The 26933-nt window shown below is 34.9% G+C and overlaps 2 protein-coding genes across 4 annotated transcripts; both read left to right on the forward strand.

Moving 5' to 3' along the window:
* The first annotated feature begins 7196 nt into the window (after positions 1–7196).
* On the forward strand, positions 7197–19653 carry LOC113767652 (coatomer subunit beta'-1). 3 transcript variants are annotated; one of them, XR_003468039.1, is made up of 26 exons: positions 7197–7436; positions 7612–7632; positions 7803–7864; positions 8038–8092; positions 10233–10269; positions 10378–10703; positions 10800–10931; positions 11024–11172; positions 11673–11741; positions 12104–12254; positions 12357–12422; positions 12770–12958; positions 13300–13440; positions 13533–13607; positions 13706–13882; positions 13972–14063; positions 14150–14266; positions 15037–15151; positions 15293–15364; positions 15812–16008; positions 16094–16187; positions 17047–17153; positions 17477–17606; positions 17856–18056; positions 18582–18646; positions 19283–19653. XR_003468039.1 is itself a non-coding variant. In XM_027311818.1 (26 exons), the coding sequence occupies exons 1-25, from the start codon at positions 7434–7436 to the stop codon at positions 18599–18601; spliced, it is 2757 nt and encodes a 918-aa protein (XP_027167619.1). In that variant the 5' UTR covers positions 7197–7433; the 3' UTR covers positions 18602–18646; positions 19283–19653. The 3 variants fall into 3 exon arrangements, 1 of the variants encoding a protein (XP_027167619.1); XM_027311818.1 differs by having other exon boundaries at positions 17856–18015; XR_003468038.1 differs by having other exon boundaries at positions 7198–7436; positions 17856–18091.
* Positions 19654–21370: 1717 nt separating this feature from the next.
* On the forward strand, positions 21371–25062 carry LOC113767707 (nuclear pore complex protein NUP50A). Its single transcript, XM_027311884.1, has 2 exons — positions 21371–21560; positions 23395–25062. The coding sequence occupies exon 2, from the start codon at positions 23453–23455 to the stop codon at positions 24698–24700; it is 1248 nt and encodes a 415-aa protein (XP_027167685.1). The 5' UTR covers positions 21371–21560; positions 23395–23452; the 3' UTR covers positions 24701–25062.
* Positions 25063–26933: the final 1871 nt, after the last annotated feature.

A 26933-nucleotide genomic window follows, 5' to 3' on the forward strand; every position in this document is an offset into this window, starting at 1 on the left:
TTAATAGTGCAACGACGCAAGAGTTGATGAACCCTTCGAATTCCATGTATAGCGAATTATATTAGTATACTAGTAGATGCAATAAAAAAAAATTATATAAACTGAATCGCTATTTCTGATTTGCTTCATCTTTTCTACAATATATATATTAAGCAAAACAACAAATTTTATCATTCTATGGGATAAGCATAGAATGAAGAGGCCAGACCAGAAACTAAATGCTTGCTTTCAAGTTTCAACCAAGCTAGGTTACTAATGAACTCGATTAATTAGGTGGCTCAAAGACTAAGCTCATGTGGGGTTTGCAGTTAGTCAGTGGACAGGTTTATTCTTGGAATATACCATTCTATTCATGTTAGTGCTGCATAAAAGTTTTAAAAGAGGGTGCCATGTAGCTTCAAACAAGTTATCATGTAGTTACTTGACTCATTATTAAGCTGTCACTTTGAATATATATATCTATATATATATTTCAGTCTTCACCATGAAGTCAACCCAGGTCAGAACGATTCCCCTCTCCTTTCTCAGCTTCGGTCGACTTTGGTCGCAAAAACAAATGCGTTTTTAAGTTGTGCATGTTAATTTGATTGCATTAGAAACGCGTTTTCAAATTAATCTTTTTTACCTGTTTAATTACTTTTTTTTATAACACGTATATCACGTCACAAAAATTAATACACCATCATTCTAAATAATTCTCCACCAAACACTCTAACCCTGATTGGAGTGTATCAAAGTGCGAAGATTTGGACGAGGCCTCGACTGCTTGAGGCCCCATTACCCTCATAATCTTTGCCTTCAACACAAGTTGTTGTGTAAAGGGAATGCTGAAAGTATTTGTTTAAGTGATTGAAGCTGTCAATATGGTATAATGTGCATTGGTGATCAACACATATCCACTTCAAAGAATTAATCATTACGATCCCAACATTTGCTTATGGTAATTTGAGTTGATGGTAGTACTCAAAAATGCCCAAGAGTGCAAAGCATTATGCCTGTTGCCTAATGCATAGGTCACCGCATTTAGCTCAGACTTGGGAGTAGTGAATAGTGGATATCCAGTTTGGCGATTTTGAACTCAGTTGGTGGCTACCTACCATGCGCTGGAAAAAGGGTTGCTGTTGGCTTGGTTTATTACGTACATCACAGAATGCGGGTTCGAGTTCTAATCATTATCCTTCGCTAGTTTTACCATCAGAATCGAAATGGTACCACATGGAAGGTGATATTGGTATTCCTTTTCCGGAAGGAGCAAATTCAACGGAAGAGCAAGATTGAGGTCGTCGACTGCAATGGTTGCTTTTTAGGAGTAGTGGGCTGGCTCCGTTTGTGCCGTTGAATCAGGACTTTTAGTGGGAAGATTGGAAAGCCGCAAGTTTCTCTTGTCTGTGTTTGCTTTGTTTATCAGGAAGAAAGTGCAAATTTAGTTCAATCCTGGTGTCTGTCTGTTTAATGATCAGTTGGTAAGCTGATATATTGCAGACATGATTCTTTAATCTTCTCTTTTGTGATATCTGCTCTTCCTTTATGCTTTCTTAACTATCTGATTCCAAAGGATATTCTTCAAGATGTGCTGCAGCAAGACATTAATGCGGATTACGGGAAATGTTTTATAACTACTCGTGATCGTGATGGAATATGTATAATGGTTTAAGTAAAAGCTTTAGAATCCAGGAAACTGCTTTAATAACCTGTTATTTATATCAGGTAAAGACTATTTAATTACCGGAAAATTCATTGCGATTTTTAAAGCAAGTAGATCGATCGATCATCCGGAAGAGATTTCGCGGAGAGGCCATTCTCTGCTTACGATTGAAATGAATGTACATCCTCCGATCCATGAAGGTGGCTGTGTCTCCCATAACGCAATTGATTCCCACCAATAAATCTTCTTTGGTCTCGAACAAAATCTAATACTATATATAAAAAAGAGAGCACTGGCTTTGGCTTTGGTGTGAACTTTTTTTTTTTTCTTTTGTAATTTTAAAAAATTTTAACTTTACTATCACAATGACTTTTTTTTTTTGTAACTCTTACAATCACTTAATTATACGCATTACCTATGTTACCGACCGATATAGCTACAACTAATTCACTCGTAACCACTTACAAACATTGTAACCACCAAATTAATTAAAATTCTATTCAAAAAACTTTTACAAGACGAAATTTGATTTTTTGATTTGAAAATTTTGTACTAAATTCTTCCATATAAAAAGTGATTATTCTAGATTACACACGCATCTGAGCGTGCACTTATCACTAGTTCCAATAATTTTTCAGTCAAGGTAGATTTTATCCCGTCATTATTAGGGTATGATGCTACCAATAATTTGCAAGTTTCTCCCCGCAACTGGATTACGCGTCAATATTTACAATGACGCACTATTACTTTTAAAACTTTCACAAGTCTGCTTGTTAATATTTTTTTTTTGTAACAAAATTAAGCTATAACTATAAGCAAAAACTAATGTGCATGACTTACCCAAAGGGACGATTTGTGGAAAGATTAATACATGTAACTACGAATTAATGATTTCGTAGAGATTGTTGGACAAATGCCACAAATTAAGGATTTCGTAGAGATTGTACGACAATTGCCACAAATTGTCACAACATTTCCATCAATTTAGGCTTCTAAGATTTATATTTTATAAGCAATATGCGGCCTGTTTGGATCTGAGTTTTTTGGGAGTTTGTCTAAAATTTTACTGTAGTGCACTGTAGAAGTTTTTGAAAAATTTTTGTAAGGTGAAAAACTTTTTTATAGAAGTTTTTGTAATGTGAAAAATTTTGTAGAAGTTTTTGTAAGGTGAAATTCTTTTTTTCCTTTTCTTTTTTTTTTTCTCTTTTTCTTTCTTTTTTTCTTTCTCTTTCTTTCCTTTTTCTTTTCTTTCCTCTCTTCTTCTTCTTTTTTCTCTCTCTTTCATTTTCTTTTTCTTTCTTTTCTTTTTCTTTCTTTCCTCTCTTCTTCTTTTTCTTCTTCCTTCCCCCTCCTCCTTCCCCGTTACCTCTGCCTCCCACCTCCAGCACCTCCACCAGCACCATCTCTCTTCTTTTTTTTTTCTTTTCTCCCCTCCTCCCTCTCCTTCCCCCGCCACCCCTTTCCACCCCGCCACCCCCCTCCCACTCCCTTCCCCGTTCCTCCCCTCTCTGTCCGCCACCCCCCTTGGGCCGCCATCCCTCCCACTCCCTCCCCCGCCACCCCCTATGCCCACCATCCCTTTCCTCCCCTCTCCCCGCCACCCCCTCTGCCTCTGCCCCTTCCTCTCTCCCCGCCACCTCTCTGCCCTTTCCCCCTCTCCCCTTCCCGCTTCTCACCTTCCCTCTGCCCCTTTCTTTTTTTCACATTTTCCCTCTCCCTCTTCTCCTGTCTCCTCTCCTTGCTCTTGCCGGCAGATGAAGCAACGAAATGAATTTTTTTTTTTTTGGGCAATTTTCCTTCTCCCCCCTCCTCCCCTTCCCCTACCACCCTCACCCTCACCCTCCCCCATGCGATATGGTCTAGCGACCAGAGGGGAAGGGGAAGGGTGGTGGGGGAGGAGTGGGGGAGACGCAGAGAGAAAAAATAAGACATAGGGGAGGATGGCAGGGGAGGAAAAGGGGGAGAGGGAAAAATGGCAAAAAAAAAAAAAAAAGACCGGCACCAGAAGAGGTGATCGGCGTCGGAACCGGCGGCGGAGGTGGTGGCTGGCGACGAAGGTGGTGGTGGGTTGGGGTGGGGGAGGAAGAAGAAGAAGAGAAGGGAAAGGGAATTTTTTTTTTTGGATATTTTAAGTGTGTAGGTAAAAAACTTTGAGAAGTTTTTTGGGATTCCTGTAGCAAACGTTGTTAAAAAACTAGTAGGTAAAAAACTTGTCCAAAAACCTGGCTTCCAAACAGGCCCATGGTTTTGCTTACTCGAAGTTCATCGAAAGTGTCAAGCAAACGTCCTGTGTCTCGACTTGATTCTTGGTTCTGGACCACGTTGTTGGACTAGGTTCTATAAGGAGATTCACCAGTGTGTAGGGAATGAGCAATGATCTTGGCCCATTACATTGGGCCTACTTCATTCATGCCCATTGGGTGCACTACGAATAAGCTCTTCAAAAAAAAAAAAAAAAATTTGATTCCACTAAATGATGCTCATCATGAATAAGTCAAGGTAGCCGAAACGGTTAAACGCTGGAGAGTGATCTTGGTTAAGTTACTTCTGGCTAAATTTTAACTTTTAATTACACAAATCCAGCTTCAGGGCCCATCAGAATCAACACTAATTCATTGCGAAACCTCATCTAACAAGGGGTGAAATTGTTGCAGGGTGGGCCGACTTTTGAAACTAAACAATACAGCAAGGATCCAGGGCTGGAGTTCAATTCAGATCAGTCCAGCTGCCAAGCCATGCGAGATTTGAGAAGCTCGTTTCATATTTAGCTAGAATTGCTTAACAAAGTGGTAGAAGTAGAGTATTGGAGCAATAACGTGTTATTCCCCTTTGGAGTGAAAATTGTATTGACGAGCAATTTGTAGAAATCTCTATAAACAACTCGTGATTTTAGGAAATGTCTTACCCTATCATGGTACTAGGAGATGAACTCACCGAAACTTTTTTTTTAAATAAAATAAGTAATAACACGCTTTTTCTTGAATTTGTTAATAAATTTATATTGTTCTTGAAGAAAATGGGAAAAAAAATAACTCTGTTTTGACTACAATTATGTTCGTCCTACCTAAATAAATAGTTGTAAATTTGTAATGCTTAGTTGGACAGCAAATTAACCGTGTTTATAACAAGATTGTTTCATTGGAACAAACTATCAAAACATGTCACAGATATAACACAGAGAAGGAATTTACTTATAATTAAAAAAATCAACAAATATTATAGTTCTTTAAAACTCTGACATGTCTTCCACATTCAAATAAAGGGCCTGTTTGGCACCCTAGTTTTTTACCAAGTTTTTTAGCTACTAGTTTTTTAACAACTTTTGCTACAGGAACCCCAAAAAACTTTTCAAAGTTTTTTACCTACACACTTCAAAAATCTATACACAAAAAATTTCTCAAAAACTTTTCTTCCTCCCTCACCCAACCCACCACACCAGACACCGCCTCCACCACCTCCCGGCGCCGGTCACTTAATCCGGCGCCGCCGGTAACCTCAAAAAAAAATTTTGAATTTTTGAGTCCCTCACCCTCAAAAATTTATTATATATATTATATATTTATAATATTATATATTTATATATTTATTTAAACATATTATAAATATTTTATTTTATTTAAAATATATTTTTATATATTTATATAAATATTATATACCATATAAATTAATATTAATATAAATATGTAATTATACATTTATATAAATATTATATATTATATATTTAATATATATAATACATATTATATATATTACACATTTATGTATATATATTTATGTATATTTATATACAATTATATTATGTATTATGTATAATATAATACATTTATACATAATATTAACACACAATATTAATTATACATTTATACATAATACTAATACATTTATACATTTATATTAATTATATTAATACATTTATACATAATATTATATATTTATATATTTATAATATATTAATTTATATATTTATATAATATTCATTTATAATAATATACAATTATTACATTTGTAAATATATTTATATTATGTATTATATATAATATAATACATTTATATAACTATATAACTATATTTATTTATAAATGTATTATAAATGCATAAATATATATAAATATTTAAACAATAAAAATTATAATTTATAAACAATATTAATTATACATTTATACATAATATTAATACATTTATACATTTATATTAATTATATTAATACAGTTATACATAATCATCATATATATTTATAAATTATAATTTATACATTTATATAATATTCATTTATAATTTATACATTTATATAATATTCATTTATAATTTATACATTTATATAATATTCATTTATAATTTATACATTTATATTAATTATACATTTATACATTTATAAATATATGTATATTACGTATTATATATAATATAATACATTTATATATTTTTATATAAATATATAAATATATTTATTTCTAAATATTTATAAATGTATTATAAATGCATAAATGTTTAAAAATATAAAAATTATAAATTATAAAATACTAAAAAATATGTTTTAAAAATACCTCTAAAAATAATCCAAAAAACGTCTACAGTAACATTTCAAAAACTTCTACAAAAAAGTTTTTCACCTTATAAAAACTTCTACAGTGCACTACAATAAAGTTTTAGACAAACTCACAAAAAATTTAGGTTCCAAACAGGCCCAAAAACTCAATAGATCCGGTGCATGTTTTCAAGCACCATTTTTTGTTGTTTATTAAGAAATATTTAGTTGGGAATCTTCATTACCATTCATTAATTAAAAAAAAAGGGACAAAAAGCTACTATAAATATCTCATACAATTCGTTGTAGTTCTTGCCACTTCAATAATTACCTATGTAGTAGTATCAGAAGTACAACAATCACGCGTGAACTCTTTTAGCTTGTCTATTTGTGTAAATTACTTTTGAAAAAAAACTCGGAAAAGGCAAAATATTGAAGATTAAATTGTGCAAAAACAATTCATGCAAAAAGCATGGTTCAAACTTCAAGGGTCCTTGGCCCTGCTATCCAATTGTATGTTTTTGATTACACATTATTTTTACTTTATTTATATATAGTCACTTACTTGTATCAACATATTTTTTAATTATCATTTTATCGTATATATATTATATAAAAAAAATATTACGATATTTTTTTCATAAAATTATTTCAAATAATTTACTATTCAAACACACTTTACTTTCTTCGGTATTTTTCCGATCAGAAAAAATGGAGAAAAGTTACAAGTTGACATTTGACAAAAAAAAAAAAGGAAAAAATGGAGAAAAGTCAATCATGTGCTCAATCTCTATTGGGGTGGTGATTCAAGCATAAACCAGTCCAATTTAAAATCCTTGAGACTCAATCTCCACCGTCGAAAATAGCACATTCCCTTGATCGACGGTTAGAAACACATCAAATGACATAGCAACGAAGAAGGCGTCAAAACTTGTTGAAAATTAATTCCTTAGTTCCAAAGGCATCATCAACAAATCCAAATCGATGAAATTCGACATCCTACATAAGTAGCAGCACTACTCAAAACAAATTCCCATCTCGTCGTTACACAAATAAACGGAGAGGGGTGGCGCCGTTACCTGTGCAATACCTCTTTTTATTCATTCTTCCCCCAAAAAAAATTCCCCATTTTCCCTCTTTCTCTCTCTTGATCTCTCTCTCTCTCTCTCTCTCTTCACTTCACTAACACTTCAAATTGGATCTCAATCGGATCTCTAGGGTTTACGAATCTCCTCGTACGGTTTCCATTTTCGATCAGTGACAATGGTAAGCTGTTTTCCACTTAGATCTGGATAATTCATTCTTGTAATTCGAATTTGGTGATTTCCGTTGATGAGTAGGCTGCTGGATTTGTAATTCGGTTACGATTTGAGATCTGTTATTACGGCATTTACTAATACGGTATTTTTTTTTCGTTTCTGTTTGAATGGTGGCGCATCAGCCTCTCAGACTGGAAATCAAGGTATTGTTGAATTCTCTGTTTGTTATACTGTTTACCCATTTGCGTAGCTGCGCGAAGGGGAATTGTTTGTTGGAGAGCTGATAATTGTTGTTGGCTGGTTTATTCGGGCGGTGTTCGGATATTGTTTGAAGTTTTATTGATTTGTTTAAATTTGTGAATTGCTGGATCAGAGGAAGCTTGCTCAAAGATCAGAAAGAGTAAAATCCGTGGATCTACATCCTACAGAGCCATGGTAACTATCAACCTTGTCAAAGTTCAATTTCTCAAATTCGTTTTTCTTTGCTCATTGCAAATTTTCTGCAATGAATTGGATACGTGTCGATTGTAATCTGCTGCTCTAGCATCTTGGTTGAGATGATATCCTTTTCTTCTTCTCTCATTCCTTTTTTTTTTCTTGTGTCATAGGATTTTGGCAAGTTTGTATTCAGGGACCGTTTGCATATGGAATTACCAGACCCAGGTACGAAAAGTTTAGCCTATTGTTAGGATTTATACTGCTATTCGAGTTTTAGTATAGTAGTTCTCTGTTAGTTGTTATTCAAAATTTGGAGTTTTCATTTGGTTAATACCATGAAAATTGGCATGATCCTGGATCCAGGTAAATGTAAATGTATTCAAAATGTAAACGGTGCATCTGTTATGATATAATCTTTTAGTTAAACTTTTTGGACGAGGTTAAATGGGTAGTATTTCACATGCCAAATGCTGTTCTCCTGTTACTTTGGGGCTTGCTGAAAATCTCCTACTTTAGCTCTGCTATGTCTTTGGATTGAAATTTTGACACATGATGGACTAGTGCGTCTAAAGGAAGTATTTCGGTCTTATATTGAAGCAAACCGAAGGGCAGGTTGTGTCTTATAGAGAAGCAAACTTCTGTGTCAGTCGGGTTATTATCATATTCTTTTTTGTGCATCTACTATTATCTGTGATGGGTAATATGGGAGCCGACAAGTTGGAACTTCAAGATTCGGCTGTCCTTGGGGTGGGTGGGTATGATTAACCTAAGATTTATTTCCTAGTGGATTTTGTACACTGGATTTTCTTCAGCTTTTCGGCTTGAGAATCTTTCACCTACCATATTAGAATCACCACTTCATGATAATAATTTCTAGGGGAAGATTTAATGTGTTTTGAGTTCCTATTCCATTAGAGTTCCTATTCCATCTCAGAGTAATTTTCTTGTATGACATGTATTTCAGTTTCTCGTATTTCAAAGTCCATAATAACTATTTTTTTAATGCTCCAAGGTTGTGCTTCATGTATAACATGTATCTCAGTTTTTAGTATTTCATATTACATAACAAGCATACTTTTTGAATGATGTTAGGATATGAAGTGCTGAGTTTCTTTTCTTTAGGAGATTATGGTGGCTAAAAGGTTTTCAGGATTTCATTTTCATTTTACCATTTAAACTGTAAATTAATTTTCTGGAAAATGGATTGAATGAATATTGCAGAGCAATAATAAGCAAAATATTATGCATGCCAACATGTGATGGGGTTTCAGGATGTTGGATGCATGATAACTATTGACAGTTGGAATTTTGGGTGTGAATCACTGTTGTATTCTTATAATTTATGGTTGGACTGAACAAGCAGAAACTATGAATTCATAGGAATTTTCTGTGATTGGACTTGTGCCTTCTCCCAAACAAAATGGTGTTTGATTTTTTTGCATGTTTCCTTAACAATCTTGAGTTAAGAAAACTCATATAAGTTTAATTGAATTTCTAATGAAGCTTCAAATGGATTGAGCCTTAAAGGTGGTTTTGACATAGATGGCTAGTTTTATGCCTTATGTCAGACTACGTGTACAGTTTTTTTTGTTTTTTTTGGGTGGTGTTCGAGTAAAATTGTTCATTTTAGGTAATTTAACATATTGACTTGCTTATAGAACATATTTCCAGTTAGATGAAATCATCTTTTGTTTCTTCTATACCTTTGCGTCAAGTTAAATGAAAAAATTTGTGAATCTGTCTTTATTTTTTCACCTATCCCCCTATATCCTTTTCTCAGATATTTATTTCCATGGAAGTAACTTGTTTGAAGAGCCAGGAAATATTTTTCCCCATATTTCTCTAGTTTAGAAGTCCTTATAAATAAATTATTTGCATAACTAGCAATTAGTGTTCTGATTGATCCATGTACCATGAGTGACTTTGGTGAAGAGATGATAACTAACTTTTAATACTACTATGCATGTGGTGTTGAAAATGGATAGTTCTTGAGGATAGCCATTATGACAGAAGCCTTGTTATACATGTGGCTTGGAGGGAGTTTGATGTCTATAATGTGTATATCTTGCCTTCCTTTCTCATAAATGCTATATATGAAGGATAATCAGGCCTTCCATTCATACTTTTTGTCAGAAGTGTTAGCTTAAGTACTATAAGAGTCAAAATGCACTAATTTTTTGCTAAAGTGTCTTGTTGGTATGCCTAGTTAATTTGCAAAATTGATTAGAGGTCTTTTGTAACATACTTAGGTTTTGCTATCTATATTGTTTTTTTTTATGGTCAGTTCCCGTAGTATTATCATCTTATTGTCTAAAACTTCTCATCCATTGTTAGCTTTGCTGAATGACATATTTTGTTACTGCAGACAATGGCGAAATCCTTTGAGGTCACTGAACTACCAGGTGCACAAGTAGTATATGTTTTTTCCTTAATTGCAAACTCTGTTTTTGTTCTGTTTATTCATTTCAATGAGGAAGATGTTATCTAATGTTCAAATGACTGTGCTGCAGTAAGGTCAGCCAAGTTTGTAGCACGTAAGCAGTGGGTAGTTGCTGGCGCTGATGACATGTTTATTCGTGTGTACAACTACAATACAATGGATAAGGTCAAAGTGTTTGAGGCACATACAGATTACATTAGATGTGTGGCTGTCCATCCTACTCTTCCTTACGTGCTGTCATCATCTGATGACATGCTTATCAAACTTTGGGACTGGGAGAAAGGTTGGGTGTGCACTCAGATTTTTGAGGGCCATTCCCATTATGTGATGCAAGTGACATTTAATCCAAAAGACACAAACACTTTTGCAAGTGCTTCTCTCGATCGCACTATAAAGGTAGGAGATGTGACTGCCCTGTAAATGATTGCCTGGCTTAAGTAGTTACTCTATTGTCTTTAGCAGCATTAAGTTACACATGATTTTTTCATTTAGATTTGGAACCTTGGCTCTCCGGACCCAAATTTCACCTTGGATGCACATCTTAAAGGAGTAAATTGCGTTGATTATTTTACTGGTGGCGATAAACCTTATCTAATCACTGGTTCTGATGATCACACTGCTAAGGTTTGTTTTTCATGTCCCCTTATACCAAGGATCTGCTGAATATATATAGAGTTTTTACCTGAAGTCTTTTTTGTTTGTCTTAATCATATCAGGTGTGGGATTATCAGACCAAAAGTTGTGTCCAGACGCTTGAAGGCCACACACACAATGTTTCAGCTGTGTGTTTTCATCCTGAACTTCCTATTATAATCACTGGTTCAGAGGATGGTACTGTCCGCATATGGCATGCAACCACCTATAGGTAATTAAAACATTCTATGTTTTCTGGTCTTAATGTGCTTTGGCTTCTGAATGACAAACAGCTCTGCAGTATTCTACTAACATTCTTTGCCATTTTCTGTCCCTCATTATGACTTGGAACTGAAGGTGTAAATCCATTTCTTCAAATATGAGAACTGAGAATGGCAGAATGCATATTTTTTAGGCATGAGAAGACCACATTTGTACCTTGCTTTAAAAAGTTTTGCCAAAATGTTTTTGAAAGTATAATTTGTCAAAAAGAACCATTTAGAACTACTATATCTCTTGTAACCGGGAGTGTTGAATAACAGCCTGATTGTCAATTTATTCTACTTGCTTGTGGATACTTTGGCTCTTTCAAAATCCAATTGGATACTTCTAGCATGGTTTATGGCCTTTCCCCATCTCCTTTTTCAGATTTTTTTAAAGTCAGATAAATATGAATCTACATTTTTGTTGTCCATTATGGGTATATCTTAATTTATTTGCAATTTTTTGCAGACTTGAGAACACTTTGAACTATGGTCTTGAACGAGTATGGGCTGTAGGCTACATGAAAGGTTCCAGGCGGTATGTTCTCTAATTTTCAGTATTGGTTGCTTATGTGATACCTTTTTTGCATGCAAGAGGTTTACTGGAAAAGGCTCATGCTTCTAATGTGCTTTTTGGTGTATCAATTTTTGACTTGCTCCTTGTCAGCATCTTAATTTTTTATTTTTGACCCTGTTGTAGATGGGAGTGTCTACACAACTTTGTCAATCCTTTTATCTCATTGTAAAATAAGTGGAAACAAGGTTTCTTTGAGTTGAATAAGAAATTTTTAATTTGGGAGAGACGCAAATTTCGATGAGAGGATAATGTTCGTAGCTGCATTTGATGTTTATGAGTCTTTATTTCGTAACATCTTTATTAATTTAAAAGTTTCTTCACAGGGTTGTAATTGGTTACGATGAAGGAACAATCATGGTGAAAATAGGCCGTGAGGTTCCTGTTGCCAGTATGGACAACAGTGGTAAAATCATATGGGCTAAGCATAATGAGATTCAGACTGTCAACATCAAGAGTGTGGGAGCCGATTTTGAGGTATGACTTGCTGTTCTTTCTCTGATGCTCAATCAAATATAATACTGGAAAATTTTTATTGTTCAAAGGTACTGGAGTTAATTATTCACTTTGTTCCTTCAGGTTACTGATGGAGAGAGGTTGCCTTTAGCCGTCAAAGAGTTGGGTACTTGTGATCTTTACCCACAAGTAAGTTGGTCTCCTTTTTCAGAAATCTTATATTTTTAGTTGGTATCATTTGCCACATGTAGTGATTGGGGTGGCAATCTTTTTCTATACTCTTTTTGGTTGGTTTATGTGTTAAAGTGATAGTCATTGGAGTGGTCAGTGTCTACTTCTGTTTAAAGCTGACAAATGAACAAAAATGATGTTTCCTTTCAAGTTGACTTTTGACTCAATCCCCTTCAATTTAATTATTGCTTCTTTTCAAAGGTATTTGTCAAATCTGTTCTATAATTATCCAAGATATTAATTCTGTTTTAGCTGCTCTGTTGCTTTTTTTTCACTTGCATATCCTTTGTGTGTTTGTATTGCAGAACTTAAAGCACAATCCAAATGGGAGGTTTGTCGTTGTCTGTGGTGATGGTGAATACATCATCTATACTGCGTTGGCATGGAGAAATAGGTCATTTGGTTCAGCATTGGAGTTTGTGTGGTCATCAGATGGGGAATATGCTGTTAGGGAAAGTACATCAAAGATAAAAATCTTTAGTAAAAATTTCCAGGTCTGTATTTTCTTATCTTCCTTTTGGGTATATGGTCCTTCAAAAAAAAAATTGGAACCACATCAAATTGTATTACTTACAGCTTTCTATGTCAAGCTTCTTGTGTGGTGGCAAGTTTATCCTGTTTTATTTCATTTTAAACATCTGCTTGGTGCTTTAAAACCTTTTTGTGAAACTCTAAATCTCTCTTTCTATTGCTTTTGATGGGATAGGTTGCACATCTAGCTCAAACTCATTTTTATCTCTTCATGCATCTCTATTTTTTGTCCCTCCAGTAGTACTTTGTTATGATTTTGAAGTGACTTTTCTGATAGTGACGAAAGTAAGGTGACCTCTTACAGGAGAAGAAAAGCATTCGGCCTACATTTTCTGCTGAGCGCATATTTGGTGGTTCTCTACTGTCAATGTGCTCAAATGATTTCATTTGTTTCTATGATTGGGCTGACTGTAGGTTGATTCGACGTATTGATGTTAATGTTAAAGTAAGGGATGCTCGCCTTGAATCATCTTTTCATGTTACTGTTGTATCAGCATTACCTGATTTGCTTATTTTTGTCACTTTAACCTTTTCCAGAATCTCTACTGGGCTGATAGCGGTGATTTAGTGGCCATAGCTAGTGATACTTCTTTCTATATACTCAAATATAATGTAAGGCATTTAATTCACCTATGCTTTCTATATACTTGGGAAAGTTCTTTTCTTGGTATCCCTTTTAGAGTGATGGAATCTTGATTCAAATGTTACAGCGTGATGTAGTTTCTGCACATCTTGATAATGGAAAATCAGTAGATGAACAAGGTGTTGAAGATGCCTTTGAGCTTTTATATGAAATAAATGAAAGAGTCAGGACTGGAATTTGGGTGGGTGATTGCTTTATCTACAATAACTCTTCTTGGAGGCTAAATTATTGTGTTGGTGGTGAGGTATGCATCCCAATTTATCCTAACAACCTAAATGCTTCAAGATTCTTTTCTTAAAGACTAATTCCTTATGATCTATGTGATTTTTCTAGGTTACCACTATGTTTCATTTAGACCGACCGATGTACTTGCTTGGATATCTAGCTAACCAGAGTAGAGTGTACCTCATTGACAAAGAATTCAAGTGAGTAGGCTTCTACGAGTCCTTGGAGGCAATGAGGTCATTCTGTCATTTTGTTTGTTAGCCTTTCCTGTTTACTTTTGTTGCAGTGTGATGGGATACACTTTGCTCCTGAGCTTGATTGAATACAAGACACTCGTTATGCGTGGCGACATAGAAAGGGCTAATGAGGTCCTACCATCCATCCCCAAGGAGCATCATAACAGGTAGGTGTACTGTCTTTGGTGGAGTGAGTTTCATCTTGCTGTCTGATTACTGATAAAACTTATAGATGCAGTTTTGTTGGTCAGACAGTTATATGATCTTCAAGTTCTGGTTTACTAGTCTATGAAATTGGCAGTGTTGTGTTTGCAATCTTACATGTTTGCAACTGATTGTGTAAACATGGACAAATTTGTTCATGCTTGTAGCCGTAAGTGATTGATTTCCACCTTCGCCTTACATCTTACATCCTGCCTTTTCCTTGAAAAATTAAAACTGAGTTTTAGTTTGGCATCCAGCAATTTTGGTGCCTATTATTTCCTTTTGCAAAAATATTTTGCAGTGGGAATTGAATTTCATGTTGCATTTGAATTTGGAGTTTGATTGTAGCACATATGATTTGAGGTGTATAGTATGTCTTTGCCATTTTAGACTGGTGGCTGAGTGAATTTCGATATTGCATATGAGCAGATGTTTGTGTGGCATGGTGGTGCTTTCTCCTTTCACTTTGTATACTGCCTTTTGACTTGTTTTCTTGCTATCTTAATTGCCTTGTGCATTGAGGTGCATCTCAAGTCGCATTTGATGTGTGCATGCTTGGAAGCCGGCAATAAGTGCCTGCTTGATGCCAATTCATAATCTATCTGTTAGTGAAGATGGAATGCATCTCAATGTGTTGGATGGTTAACTTTCATAGATATTTCTGCTCTATCTGAATATGAAATTAAGGATTTGATATTTGTTGATCCCAATTTGAAAATCAATTTATTGCTAGTGTGGCGCGTTTCCTTGAATCACGAGGAATGGTAGAGGATGCCCTGGAAGTTGCTACTGACCCTGATTACAGATTTGAGCTAGCCATACAGCTTGGTAAACTAGAGATCGCACAGGTATTAACTGCTGACCTATCTGAACAGGAATTAAGCTTTGTTCTTTTTTACGCAAGCATTCTCAGGCTGTGTGTGTTTCTTTTTGCTCCTTCAAAATATGATGTCCTATAACAGAGTTCATTATGCTGTTTCTTTGTTCAGGAAATTGCCACTGTAGCACAGAGTGAATCAAAATGGAAGCAGTTGGGAGAACTAGCTATGTCCACTGGAATGGTACTTTTACTTGTTGATTTGCACAGAGCTTGAACTGAAAATTCCTTGCACTTGGGAAACAGCATTGTTGATTTGACGTGCTGACTGTATAGTTTTTCTCAATCATTGGCAGCAATGTTTTGGTCATATTTCTCACACTTAGATTAGGGAACAGTCTTGGAGATGGATGAGTGTGATGTGGTTCTATCTGAGTAAATGACGGCAATGATTTGGTCATATGTTGTTCTTTCATAATCCTTTGTCAATAAGGTTTATTGTCAAATGCTCAAGGAGGAGGTTAAAGGTTCTGAATGTCCAAATAAGTTTTCTGTCTTGTTTTGGTGGTTGCTATGCGAAACCCAGCCCCTCCAGTTGCGCTTTTTCCCCTCTTACAATTTAGTCAAATAGGTTCTACTTTTTGTCTTCTCAACAATTCTTGTATTGATGCATTTTTCCTCCATTTTGCAGTTAGAGATGGCAGAGGAATGCTTGAAGCAGGCAAATGATTTGAGTGGTTTGTTACTGTTGTATTCTTCTTTGGGAGATGCTGAGGGCATATCAAAACTTGCATCTAGCGCAAAAGAGCATGGGAAGAATAATGTTGCTTTCCTTTGTCTGTTTATGCTGGGAAAGTTGGAAGAGTGCCTACAGCTGTTGATTGAAAGGTAATTATTTTCATATTTTGCCGATTTTACTAATGGATTTTTTTGGGAAAACTTGTTGACTTAACCTTTGTTTTATGGGGTGAAGCAACCGGATACCTGAGGCTGCACTGATGGCTAGATCTTATCTTCCAAGTAAGGTGTCTGAAATAGTAGCAATCTGGAGAAGAGACTTGAATAAGGTTAGATCTACTTGTTTTTTGGTGCTTGTTTCTAACTGTATATGGTTGTGAGCTTTTTAAGCTGAATTATATGGACATTAAAAGGCTTCTCATGATCTCTATTTTAGAGCTTGGAGGTCAATGTGGAATCTTTAAAGTAACTTGCTCCATGTGCTGCCAAAATTATGGCAGAATGTAGATTTGCTATGAGTTCAAGTGGGCAGGATTTATTTCTTTCTGTGAAAAGTTGTGTAAGGGAATAAATTTACTTTTAGAGTTTATCTTGTATGCACTGATAGTGCATATACTATCATCGTTAGATGCATGCCACATATGCAAAAAATGATATTCAAATTCAAATTGAAATTAGGTGGCATGCATCCAAGGGTGAAAGTGTATATATTGTCAATGCATACAAGATTAATCCTTAATTTTATAGTAGAAATTTAACTTTGTTTTGCTGGATTTGCAAAAATGTTCACGATTTTCTCATTTTTTGACGTTTGACTTTTGTAAGTGCAAACAAGGATTAAATAATTGGTTTTAGTTGGAAAAAAAAGTGAAATAAAAGGTGAACAAGTGCACAGTTAAAGCTGAAAATATAAATAGGAGGTTGAGTTGAGTGATGCCATTTTTCAAATTGTTAACTTTATCCCCGTTTTCTGATTTTCCTGATTCTGAAATGTTTTTTGCTGCAAGCTAATTTTGTTTCTTACCAATGCTGTTTTATATATTCAGAAAAATAAATGTCAACTGAATTTTGTTGGATATCAAGCTAAAAATGCTGAATTAGTTTTGCTGAATGCTCTTCCTTTTTTGTATCAGTTAACGATATTCTTCCTTGTTTGTGTCAGTTAAATCAATTCAATTATGCCTGCAGGTTAATCAAAAAGCTTCAGAGTCTTTGGCTGATCCTGAAGAATATCCAAATATGTTTGATGACTGGCAAGTTGCACTTGCTGTTGAGGGCAAAGTTGCTGAAACAAGGTGACATTGTACTCACCTATTGTTGTCCTATTATGAATTTGTTTCTGTAGTGATTTAAACTTTTGTGGAAAAACCTGTCTGTGTGTGCAGATGATGGTCTAAATGGATGAAATTTATCTGAGAGTTGTACTATATGCCTTATTCTAAATTATTACTTATTCTCATGTAGCCCTGCCTTCTTGGAACATGGGCTTCTCAAGCATACTTTCATTTTCAGTTATGCTTTGGAATGGTGGATGAACTTTCGGAGCTCTAGACATATGAAGAAATTATAATGCTAAGTAATTGTCGAATAACTCTCACTGTCTTTCATTATTTTATAGGGGTAATCATCCTCCAGCAATTGAATATTTGAACTATGCGGATAGATCGACCATCAGTCTAGTGGAGGCTTTTAGAAACATGCAAATGGATGACGAGCCACCACTTGAAAATGGAGCCTTGGATTATGAGGTATAGTTAGCATTTACAAATCCATATCTCTATGTTTATTTGATATCTTTCTCAAGTAAGCTTTCCATATTTCCCTCGGGATGGACACACTGGTATACCTTGCAAGAGCTTATTTAATCAATTGATTTTCCTGTTATTACTAGTAACTTGATCATGTAAACTGCTGAGTATAGTGCTAAATGACTGCATATTCACCTCTATTTCTATTTGGTGCTAAGTTTCTGGAATTGTATTCATGGTACTGTTTAGGAACAAAATGGAGATGAGTTGCAGGAGGACATAGGTGATGCACAAGATGAGAGGCAAGAAGGTGGTCAAGAAGAGGTTCACGAAGAGGCTGTGGTGGTTGATGCAGACTCTACAGACGGTGCAGTACTCGTTAACGGAAACGAGGCTGACGAAGAGTGGGGTACGAATCATGAAGGAAAACCGTCAGCCTAAAAGCAATTGGTTGGGCCATTGTGAAAATCCTAGTTTTGTTGCTGGTGATTAATTGAGATCTTTCAGTTGTGCTTGAATCCAAATTTTGTAGTTGGCCTTTTGTTTCATTGTTGTTTCACTGTCGTTTTTGTGGTAAAAGGTTGAATTATGGTTCTACTTGTTACTTTATACATTTAAAACTTGTAATTAATTTATTTTAGTTTCTTGCTAAGGGAGGGCTCAATTTAGCACACTGATTTTCTTGATCTTATATTTGCATTTCATTTAATGAACGTGTCTGCATCGAACCTCAGCAATGGATTAAGTTGTTGCTTATGGTTTGTTTTTTGTCATTATTTCTTTCAAGTATGTTTCTTATAGTGCTGACTGTATCTGTAATGTAGTGGACAGTGACTTATCCTGATCAGCTTTCAAGATTCTTAGTTTTGAATTTTAATTGCTATACACTTCTTGGTTAAGGTGTGAGGTATGAAACATAAGGTTCTAATTATGCTTTCTTTTTCTTCTCTTTTTTCCTCTTTTCCTGACTGGCAGTGCTTACACCATGTCACTAGTTCCAGTCAAGACACCTGGTTCCTGCTGAATTCAATTTCCTTGAGGTGAGAGCTCATTTCATGCGTAATATGAATTTTGTTAATCCATGTTTTTCTAAAGTTTTTGGGCTATCTGCTCATTTACATACTTTTATGGATGTAAAAGTTGCCGTTTTTACATTCTTTTATGTATGCAAAAGTTGCCTAGTTTCCTGATCAAACAAGGCAGAGCTCCTATAGACTGGAGAACCGTAGTTTGAGCTTTCATGCAGAAATATCATGAGATGACCAAATCTTGTAGTGAATGAAGCGCAATTGGGCAAGAATAGATAGTTGAAATTCCTATTCTGCTTCCCCGGAACAAACTATTAATGTTGTTAACATTTTTATTACAAACTTTTGTGCTGCCGCGTGACTTGATATTAATAACTGTGCAATTTTTGAACTGGTAGCTTTCAGAGAATCTCCAGTTGTACCTGGATCAGAATTTCACTACTACGTTATCTTTCTTCATGTTGGGATTTCACTTCAGAGGAGATTTACCTGTTTTATCTGGTTGAGTTTTTTGTATTGTAGAAATTCTTGTTGCATGCTCTTCAAGATTATATAAATTGTAATTTTCCTTTGGGGTTGGCGTGTCTGATGAAATGGACTCTCTCGTTTTTGTTGCAGAATTACAATTGTGCTAGTCTTCTTTTTCAGGTTTTCTATGGCGTATCTGAAAGAGGAGACAAAGGGACTGGGTGTCTTTTTTGCTGGTGGTGTGATTTTTCAAGCACAATGAATTTTGTCAGGGCACATACCGTAGACAGTGTTCCAAGCTCCAGTTAGTTGTTTAGTGTTCTATAGTTTTACTACACTCGTTTAGGCCAATTTTTTCATGAAATTCTTATGTGCCATTGTGAATGTAAACGTATCAGTAATTGGTTGGATTGCGCTTGATAGTTTTCTCTATCTGGATGTTACACAGTGGAATCCTATGAGTGTATCTATACGAGAAATATTTTGGTCTTGGTTGTTGACCAATGGAAAGGCTCCAAATATGATGATTAAAAACCCCACCATTTTCCGCATCCGTTGAATTTGTTTACTGATATCAACGTAGGATCCATTTTTGTGACGCCGTGACGTTTCAAAGAAGGATTTTAAACAAGTTAACCCCACCACTTCTTCTCTCCCCCGCTTGCCAGTTGCCACTGGCCGTCAACAGCATCTTCAACTCGCGGCAATTTTCTTTTCATCTTTCCTTTCTCTTTGTGACTGTTTAACGGACAACATGCAAAGGCATGTAGCGCGAGAGAGGATTCGGCTAAAGCACGCACGTTATTGCGAATTTCAATGTCAGAAGACAAATTAATGGAGATTTTTTTTTCTTTTTGTAGTTTCTTTTTTATTTCAGAAAGGAATGCGTGACTTCTGCTAAAATTTGTCAGATTCATATTTTCATGCATGTTCTCAAAACAGAAGAATAACATAAAGAAAGAAATTAAAGAAGGAAAAGCAACTTTACAGATCCCTATTCTACAGCCTCTCGATTCCGCTTTCTCTCGCACATAAATCTGCAATGGTAGGAACTAATCATCGAAGATATACGCTCGAAGATGAATGCCAATATCGAAAGTTCTGGAATTTTGGTATGTGAACGGGTTTTGTAATTTGAAATATAAAATACGGTCTCTTGATTTTTCTTTTTTTTTTTGGGGTAAACTGTTATGACACGTTTGCAAAACCCTCGAGTTATTTGCCAAGTTTTACAGAGTACACACAAGTTTTTCTTTTTACGTTGGGGAAAAGGAAAAGGGGATAGATCTATCTAACCTATTGAGATGTTTAAAATAAACTAAAAACCTTGATCATATTCTAGAAAATTCTAGAAAGAAAACACAGGTAGCCAACTGAGCTAGCTAACTCAGTTGAGAGAATATTTAATTTCTTGTGAAATCAATTCAAATGACAATCAATCATTTGTAGATTTTGTTTGGATTGTTAGTTTTCGTAGAAAATTTTTTACGTTTTCCGTAAATATATTTGTCAATCACTTTTTTATCTCGCATATATCAAATCACTACAGTACATTTTTCTACAAAAACTTCTAAAAATAACATTCCAAATAGTAATTTCTTGTGAAGTCAATTCAAATGGCAATCAATCATTTGTTCTTCGACTTAAATCACTTATTTGCTCTACTATTAGGTTAATGTGCATTACATTTTGACACCATAATTGTGAAGTAAATTGTAGTACAATTTTTCAATTATTTGTTCTTTGAGTAAAATCAGTCCTTTACTCCGGTATTGATTAATGTTCATCACATTTTAACGTGACCAGCAAAGAGTTGGCCTAGCGGTTAAAAGGAAAGCTCTTAGGATTAGGCATGATGACGGTTCCATTTTCGACCAGAAACTCCACCAAATTGAACAATAATTTGACCGAAAATTTAAACCCAAAAAAAAATTCATAAGTAAAGAGACCGGTTATAATTCCCTAAAATGGAATAGAACCGAAATCCGGTTCCGATTCCAACCTTGTTAAAAATCCTTTCAACAATTAGTGTTTCTTCTTATATTTTATCAAAATAATAAAAAAACATTATTAGTCTTTCTTTCATTATGGAAAATAAAAATATAAAGAATAAAATAGTCTCGTCCTCTTTATTTACTTCTCGATTTATTGTATTTAACTCAAAAAAAGAGCTCTAGTTTACAGAAACGCATACAACTTACTAATTTAGTACTACATTCTTGAAGTAAAGAAAGAAGGGGAAAAAATATAAAGGCAGCGGTGCCCGATGCCCATCAAAGAAAGATAAGAAGAAGGAAGGGCACTTTCTTTTATTCTGGAATTTTGGTTGAAAAATAGGCACCTGGACCTAGGGTTTTATATGCCCTCGAGCTCACAGAGATAGAAGAGAAGCGGGGAGAGCCCCCCAAATCCAACCTCCCACGAAGTCGAACATAACACCTTCAACGCTACCTCTTAGGTTTCGGTTTAACTCCTTCACTCTCACCTATATCCATGATATTTTCGCTTTTCAGCATTTAATTTTCCCCTTTTAGTTTTTATGTTGTACAACTTTGAATTATTGGTTATATGCATCCTTTGCTGGTGTGCATAAATGAACGTTATGAGCGTGTATTTTATATTTTTCGGCGCATTCTTGAATTTAATTCAGGAACTTAATTGGATTAGTTCGCTGCTTTTTGGGGTGGCCTTTTCTTTAAAAGTTTCCGATAAGGGGCTTTGGGTTGATGGTAGCGTCTAGCTGCTCTTAAGAATAAAGAGTTGAATTTTCACTTGTTTATCTTTTTTGGTTCTTTTCATTCTTGAATGACAAGATTTGTTTCAAAGTTTCAGCTGGAATTTTCTTGGCGGATATGGATGTGTGTTCATATTCTTGTATGATTTTCTTTTTTCGGGGATTATGCTTCAAAAATAAGTTGATCTGTGATTTCCTTTTCTTTCCACGTATGCAGAAGGAAAAGTTTGAATTCTCCTCTTTGTTGCTAAAATTATACTGGTTTGTAAGCTGACTAATGCGTTATAGGATGGCAGAGTGGTTAATATCCTGCTAAATTTTATCTTAATTTTCAGATGTCAATTTTTGTATTCCAATGCCGGTATTGACCTAAAAATGCTCATACACCCTAGGTTAGAATTGGTTCAATCAGAAGGGTTTTTATACTAGTTCGATATAAGAGTGAGAAAGGAGGAGAATGGATGTGATCAACTCATTTTCTTTCTTTTTGGGCAATTGACACAGCTGTTTTTTGAATTATTTTTTGTCGCTGGTGATTTTTTTGCTTTCATTCATTGGCTGGAGTTTGCGTGTTTATTTGGCTTTCTAAGATTTTAGTGCTTCGCGTGGTTCCTGTCTCCAGTGGTGGTAATTACCGCTTTCCCACCGCTTGTTGGACTATGGGCATTAATTTTATTGTTTTCTTCTTGTTCTTTTGATACCGTTATTCTGTTGTAATTTTGTTATTTCTTTGCTTAGAAAAGGCCAGGTTGTATTTCAATGTTTTCTTGTTTTATCCATATCGTTTTTCTTTATTTTTAGTATATGATATACTAAAATGAATTGCTTTACGTGTTTTAGGATTTATTTTCTAAATTAGGGTTAATAGAGTTGTATGATCCTCCTCTTTTACAAGGTCATACAGATCCTTATTTTCATACAGACCCTTATTTTCCATGCATCTCGGTGGCTTCTCATTGCTTATTGGACTTAAAGGGTTCCTGCCAAATCTAGTTATTATTTGATTCATTGGCATAATTGTTTGCTGAGTTTGTTTTAACGACAAAGTTTAAAGGTGTCAATAAGTTTTAAGCACGAGTTTTTTTAATATAGAATCTTTTGCACCTTATTTCTGTAGTCATATATCTTTGGATGGCACCGAAATGTCATCTGAAGTATTTGTATGATGTTTCAGTTGTTAAATCAGGTCAAATAGAAATTCACCTGAGGTGCGAAATTTCTAATATCCAAACCAAATTTAATGGTATTGAAATACTATGACATATTAGACAATTAAGAACTGTCGAGGTAGAAGCATCACATTAATTTTGTTTTTGGAAACTCTTGTATGTCAGTATTATACCTTGTTTGCCTTGCAATTTTGACTAGATGAGATTATGGTTAAGTTTCCTTCATTGTCACCTTTTTACCACCGCAATTTTAGTATTCCAGTATGTCTTGTTTTTTAAAATCCTTTTATTCTTAGAAACATGTGTACATTTTAGTATTTGTTATTATATATTCTTGGATTTTGTACTTTATACTTCAATGTTCTAGTTCTATCTTTTTTTGGGTGCAGAAAAGTCACTTTCCTGACAAAACAGCCAGTAACGTCATACTTTTTACTATATTTTTCGATGGGGGATGCAGAAAGCAATGTTCAACCCTCGAAAAAGAGGGCTGCTGGAAGAGAACTATCTCGAGATAACCCTGGTCTTGATGATGATGAGGAGGGGTCATCTGAACAAGAGATGGGAACCTTCAAGAGGGCGAGTGAAGAGGTGCTGGCAGGTAGAAGAATTGTTAAAGTTCGTCGTAATCAGTCATCAACAACTCCTTCAGCCCCATCTTCTAACCCTTTTGCTGGAATCCGCTTGGTTCCTCCAAATTCTGGTGCTACTACGGCTCATTTCACTGCTGAAGCTGACAGTGGAAAAAGTGTTGCTGATAATGAGGTAAAAACTGTCGGAAGCGAGGAAATAGATAATAAATCTGATGAGAACGAGAATGAATTAGAGAGTAGAGTCAATGAACCAGACACAGGAACTATTGGAGAGAAGGAGAACAATTATAATGAAGAGGGGCCAAACAAACTTGAAGTTGCAGATGACAAGGCTGGGAAAGTAACGAGCAGTGAAAACAACATTGAGAAGGATGACAAGGAAAATGCTGAAGTCAAGGAATGCGACAATGAGGATAGAAAGGATGATGACAATGCAAGTGTTGACAAGAGTGGAGAAGCTGCATCTTTCAGCTCCTTTCAGCAGCTTTCAAGCAGCCGAAATGCTTTCACTGGCCTTTCTGGAACTGGGTTTTCCAGTTCCACTTTCTCCTTTGGATCACTTGGTTCTGGTTCTGGTTCTGGTTCTGGTTCTCTTTTTGGATCAAAAGTTGACTCGCCTTCTTTTGGATTTGGCCTTTCTAATAATGGAAGTTCTTCTCTCTTTGGTTCGTCAGGGGCTTCCACTATCACTAAGAGCGAGGGAAGTGGATTCTCTTCCATGCAGGAGGTTCCTGTGGAGACAGGGGAAGAGAATGAGAAGCCTGTTTTTGTAGCTGATTCAGTGCTTTTTGAGTATCTTGGTGGATCCTGGAAGGAGCGGGGGAAGGGGGAGCTCAAAGTAAATGTTCCAACAAGTGGGACAGCAAAAGCCAGACTTGTTATGAGAACACGAGGGAATTACCGGCTGATTCTGAATGCTAGTCTTTATCCTGACATGAAGCTGACTGATATGGAAAAGAAGGGCGTCACTTTTGCCTGTGTGAATAGCATAGGTGATGGAAAAGATGGTCTTTCTACTTTTGCTTTGAGGTTTAAGGATGCTTCCATAGTTGATGAGTTTCGAGCTTGTGTCATAGAACATAAAGCCACCCAGTTACTTTGAAGACCCCAGAAAATTCTCCCAAGGCATCTGATGGATAATGCTGATGCTTGCTCACAATCCTACCTCCAGAAGCATAATTTCTTTCCTTTTTAGATTTTGGTCAAAAATCCGAGGGAGCAAAAGACCAAATGGAAGAGTAAATTGGTTAGAGAGGTTTTCTATCCATAGTGCATGTTTGGAGACATTTCATATACATTTGATGGCTGTTTCTCTTGTAGCCCTTTGTAAGAGCTCTCTGGCTTGTACTTTAGCGAGTCCTGACTTTTGGTTATTGTATGGTTCTGGAGATGAGAATATTAAAGATGGATGTATCGTTAGAGTTGCGTCAACCTGCATAATCTTATGGCATTGCAAGTTAATTATCTGGTGGTATTTTTTCTCTGTTCTGCCGAGAAATGTGGAAGTAGTTGGTGTTGCGTGACCTCTTCCGAGGAGCTTAAAACGCTGGGTGTTCACTTTGTTGCGGTCATACATGATATTATAATGTTCAGGTTCTTTCAATTTTTGGAATTTGGTCGAACGAGGATGATGGGTGGCAGATTCTTTTATGTTTCTGCTGTCACAATGCATTAAGGCATACCACTGCACGAAATTGAAGAGGAAACTACTTTTGCTATAGATTTCATGTCCCAGCCCATTTTGCTTGTCATGTAGTAGTCTTTATTAGCCAAGGGAAAAAAAATCAAAATGATCTGCTGCCGAGAAATAACCATGGGTTGAATTTGAGTCTATTTTAGTGTAGATGAGACCTTAATCTAATAGTCAAGATTAAAATATAAAGAATATATAATTTCAAATAAACTTTGCGAGTCACATGTTCCGGCCACCTCTCCCTACCTGGCCGCACAACCATTCAATATTCACATGTCCAAAAATTTTTCAAAATTTTTAAACTATACACTTCAAAAAAATTTTCGACAACTTCTACACTAAGTTATAGTAAAAATTTAGACATACACCAAAAAAACTCACTTGCCAAACGGGATCATATTTATATGTATTGTAGGGGAGGTTTTAGTGGAGGTCTCCTTCTAGATAACTTTCGAATCTCCTATACTTTTTTTTTCTAGAATTTTCATTTATTTTAATATATAAATTCAATTAAAAACTTTGAAATAGTGATTTACAATTAATCCTATGACAATTCAAATTTAAAATTTAAAACTTTCTTTTCCACTTGAAATGAGTGCTTAATAAATCGTTTATAGTTTATTTTCAAACTTTAACCCCTTTTTCCTTCCATAAGTAAAGAAAATAAATTTGAATAATTTGATTAGTCCCATATTAAAATCAATGATTAATCTTATATACACTGATAGTGTATATAAAATAAGTCTAAAATCATCCACCCCATTTACAACTTTATCACTTTTGCCCATTTTATTCCTTGATTAATAAAGATTGATTTGGGAAATCTGAGGAATAATGTGATTAGTCCCTTTTTTAATCATTTATATAGTAACGTTTTTAGTAATTTGCTTCCAGGTATATACATAGATTTATCGAATTTTCAGATAACATGTCCAATTATAACTATTGTTTAACCATTTTACCTATTGCAACTAAATTAATTTTTTAAGGGTTAGACTTATCCTATTAGACGATTATTCCAACTAATAAATAAACATTCTGACATACGGTATCATCTAGATAATTTTTGACGCGCATACAACTTCATCTGGATAATTTTACATGTAACACGTACATCAAAATGTGCATATAAAATCAAATTTTATATGAATTTTAAATTAATAAAAGGGGCATTTAGATGGTTGTTTTTTGAAGTGTTTATAAAAAATTTTAAAATAAATATTGGTTTAAATAATTATCTTGGGTGATCGTCACAAAAAATAGTAGAATTTCACTAGAGTTATACCCAATTAATTTTTATTAACGACTATAATTCTAACTCTTTATTTAAAAAAAAAATTGAAAAGCGAGGTAATAAATCCTAAATAATAAAAAGAATAGAAAGATTGAAGTATAAGGTTGGGAAGGATAAAGTCAAACAAGCTGTAGTTATGCATTGGGTTGAAACTATCAAAATGGGTGATTTATGTGGGTTAAATAGATATAGTTTTACATGATTTTGGTTATATTACCAGTTACAATCTACTACAAAATTTTATTTATTTCTTCTCCTATATTCTTTGAGCAACAAAATAAGATATCATTGTAATCAACAAAAATAAGAATACATTGCATTAGTAAATAAATTTTTACCTAAAAAATA

The sequence above is a fragment of the Coffea eugenioides genome, chromosome 4 (genome assembly GCF_003713205.1).
Source record: "Coffea eugenioides isolate CCC68of chromosome 4, Ceug_1.0, whole genome shotgun sequence".
NCBI lineage: Eukaryota > Viridiplantae > Streptophyta > Magnoliopsida > Gentianales > Rubiaceae > Coffea > Coffea eugenioides.

Excerpts from the sequence above, each read along its gene's own strand:
- LOC113767652 (XM_027311818.1), top strand. Across the intron at positions 12,255-12,356 it reads GTGTGGGAGCCGATTTTGAG|GTTACTGATGGAGAGAGGTT; the intron begins GTATGACTTGCT and ends TTGTTCCTTCAG. Across the intron at positions 17,154-17,476 it reads GGCAAAGTTGCTGAAACAAG|GGGTAATCATCCTCCAGCAA; the intron begins GTGACATTGTAC and ends ATTATTTTATAG.
- LOC113767707 (XM_027311884.1), top strand. The coding sequence starts at position 23,453 with ATGGGGGATGCAGAAAGCAATGTTCAACCCTCGAAAAAGAGGGCTGCT.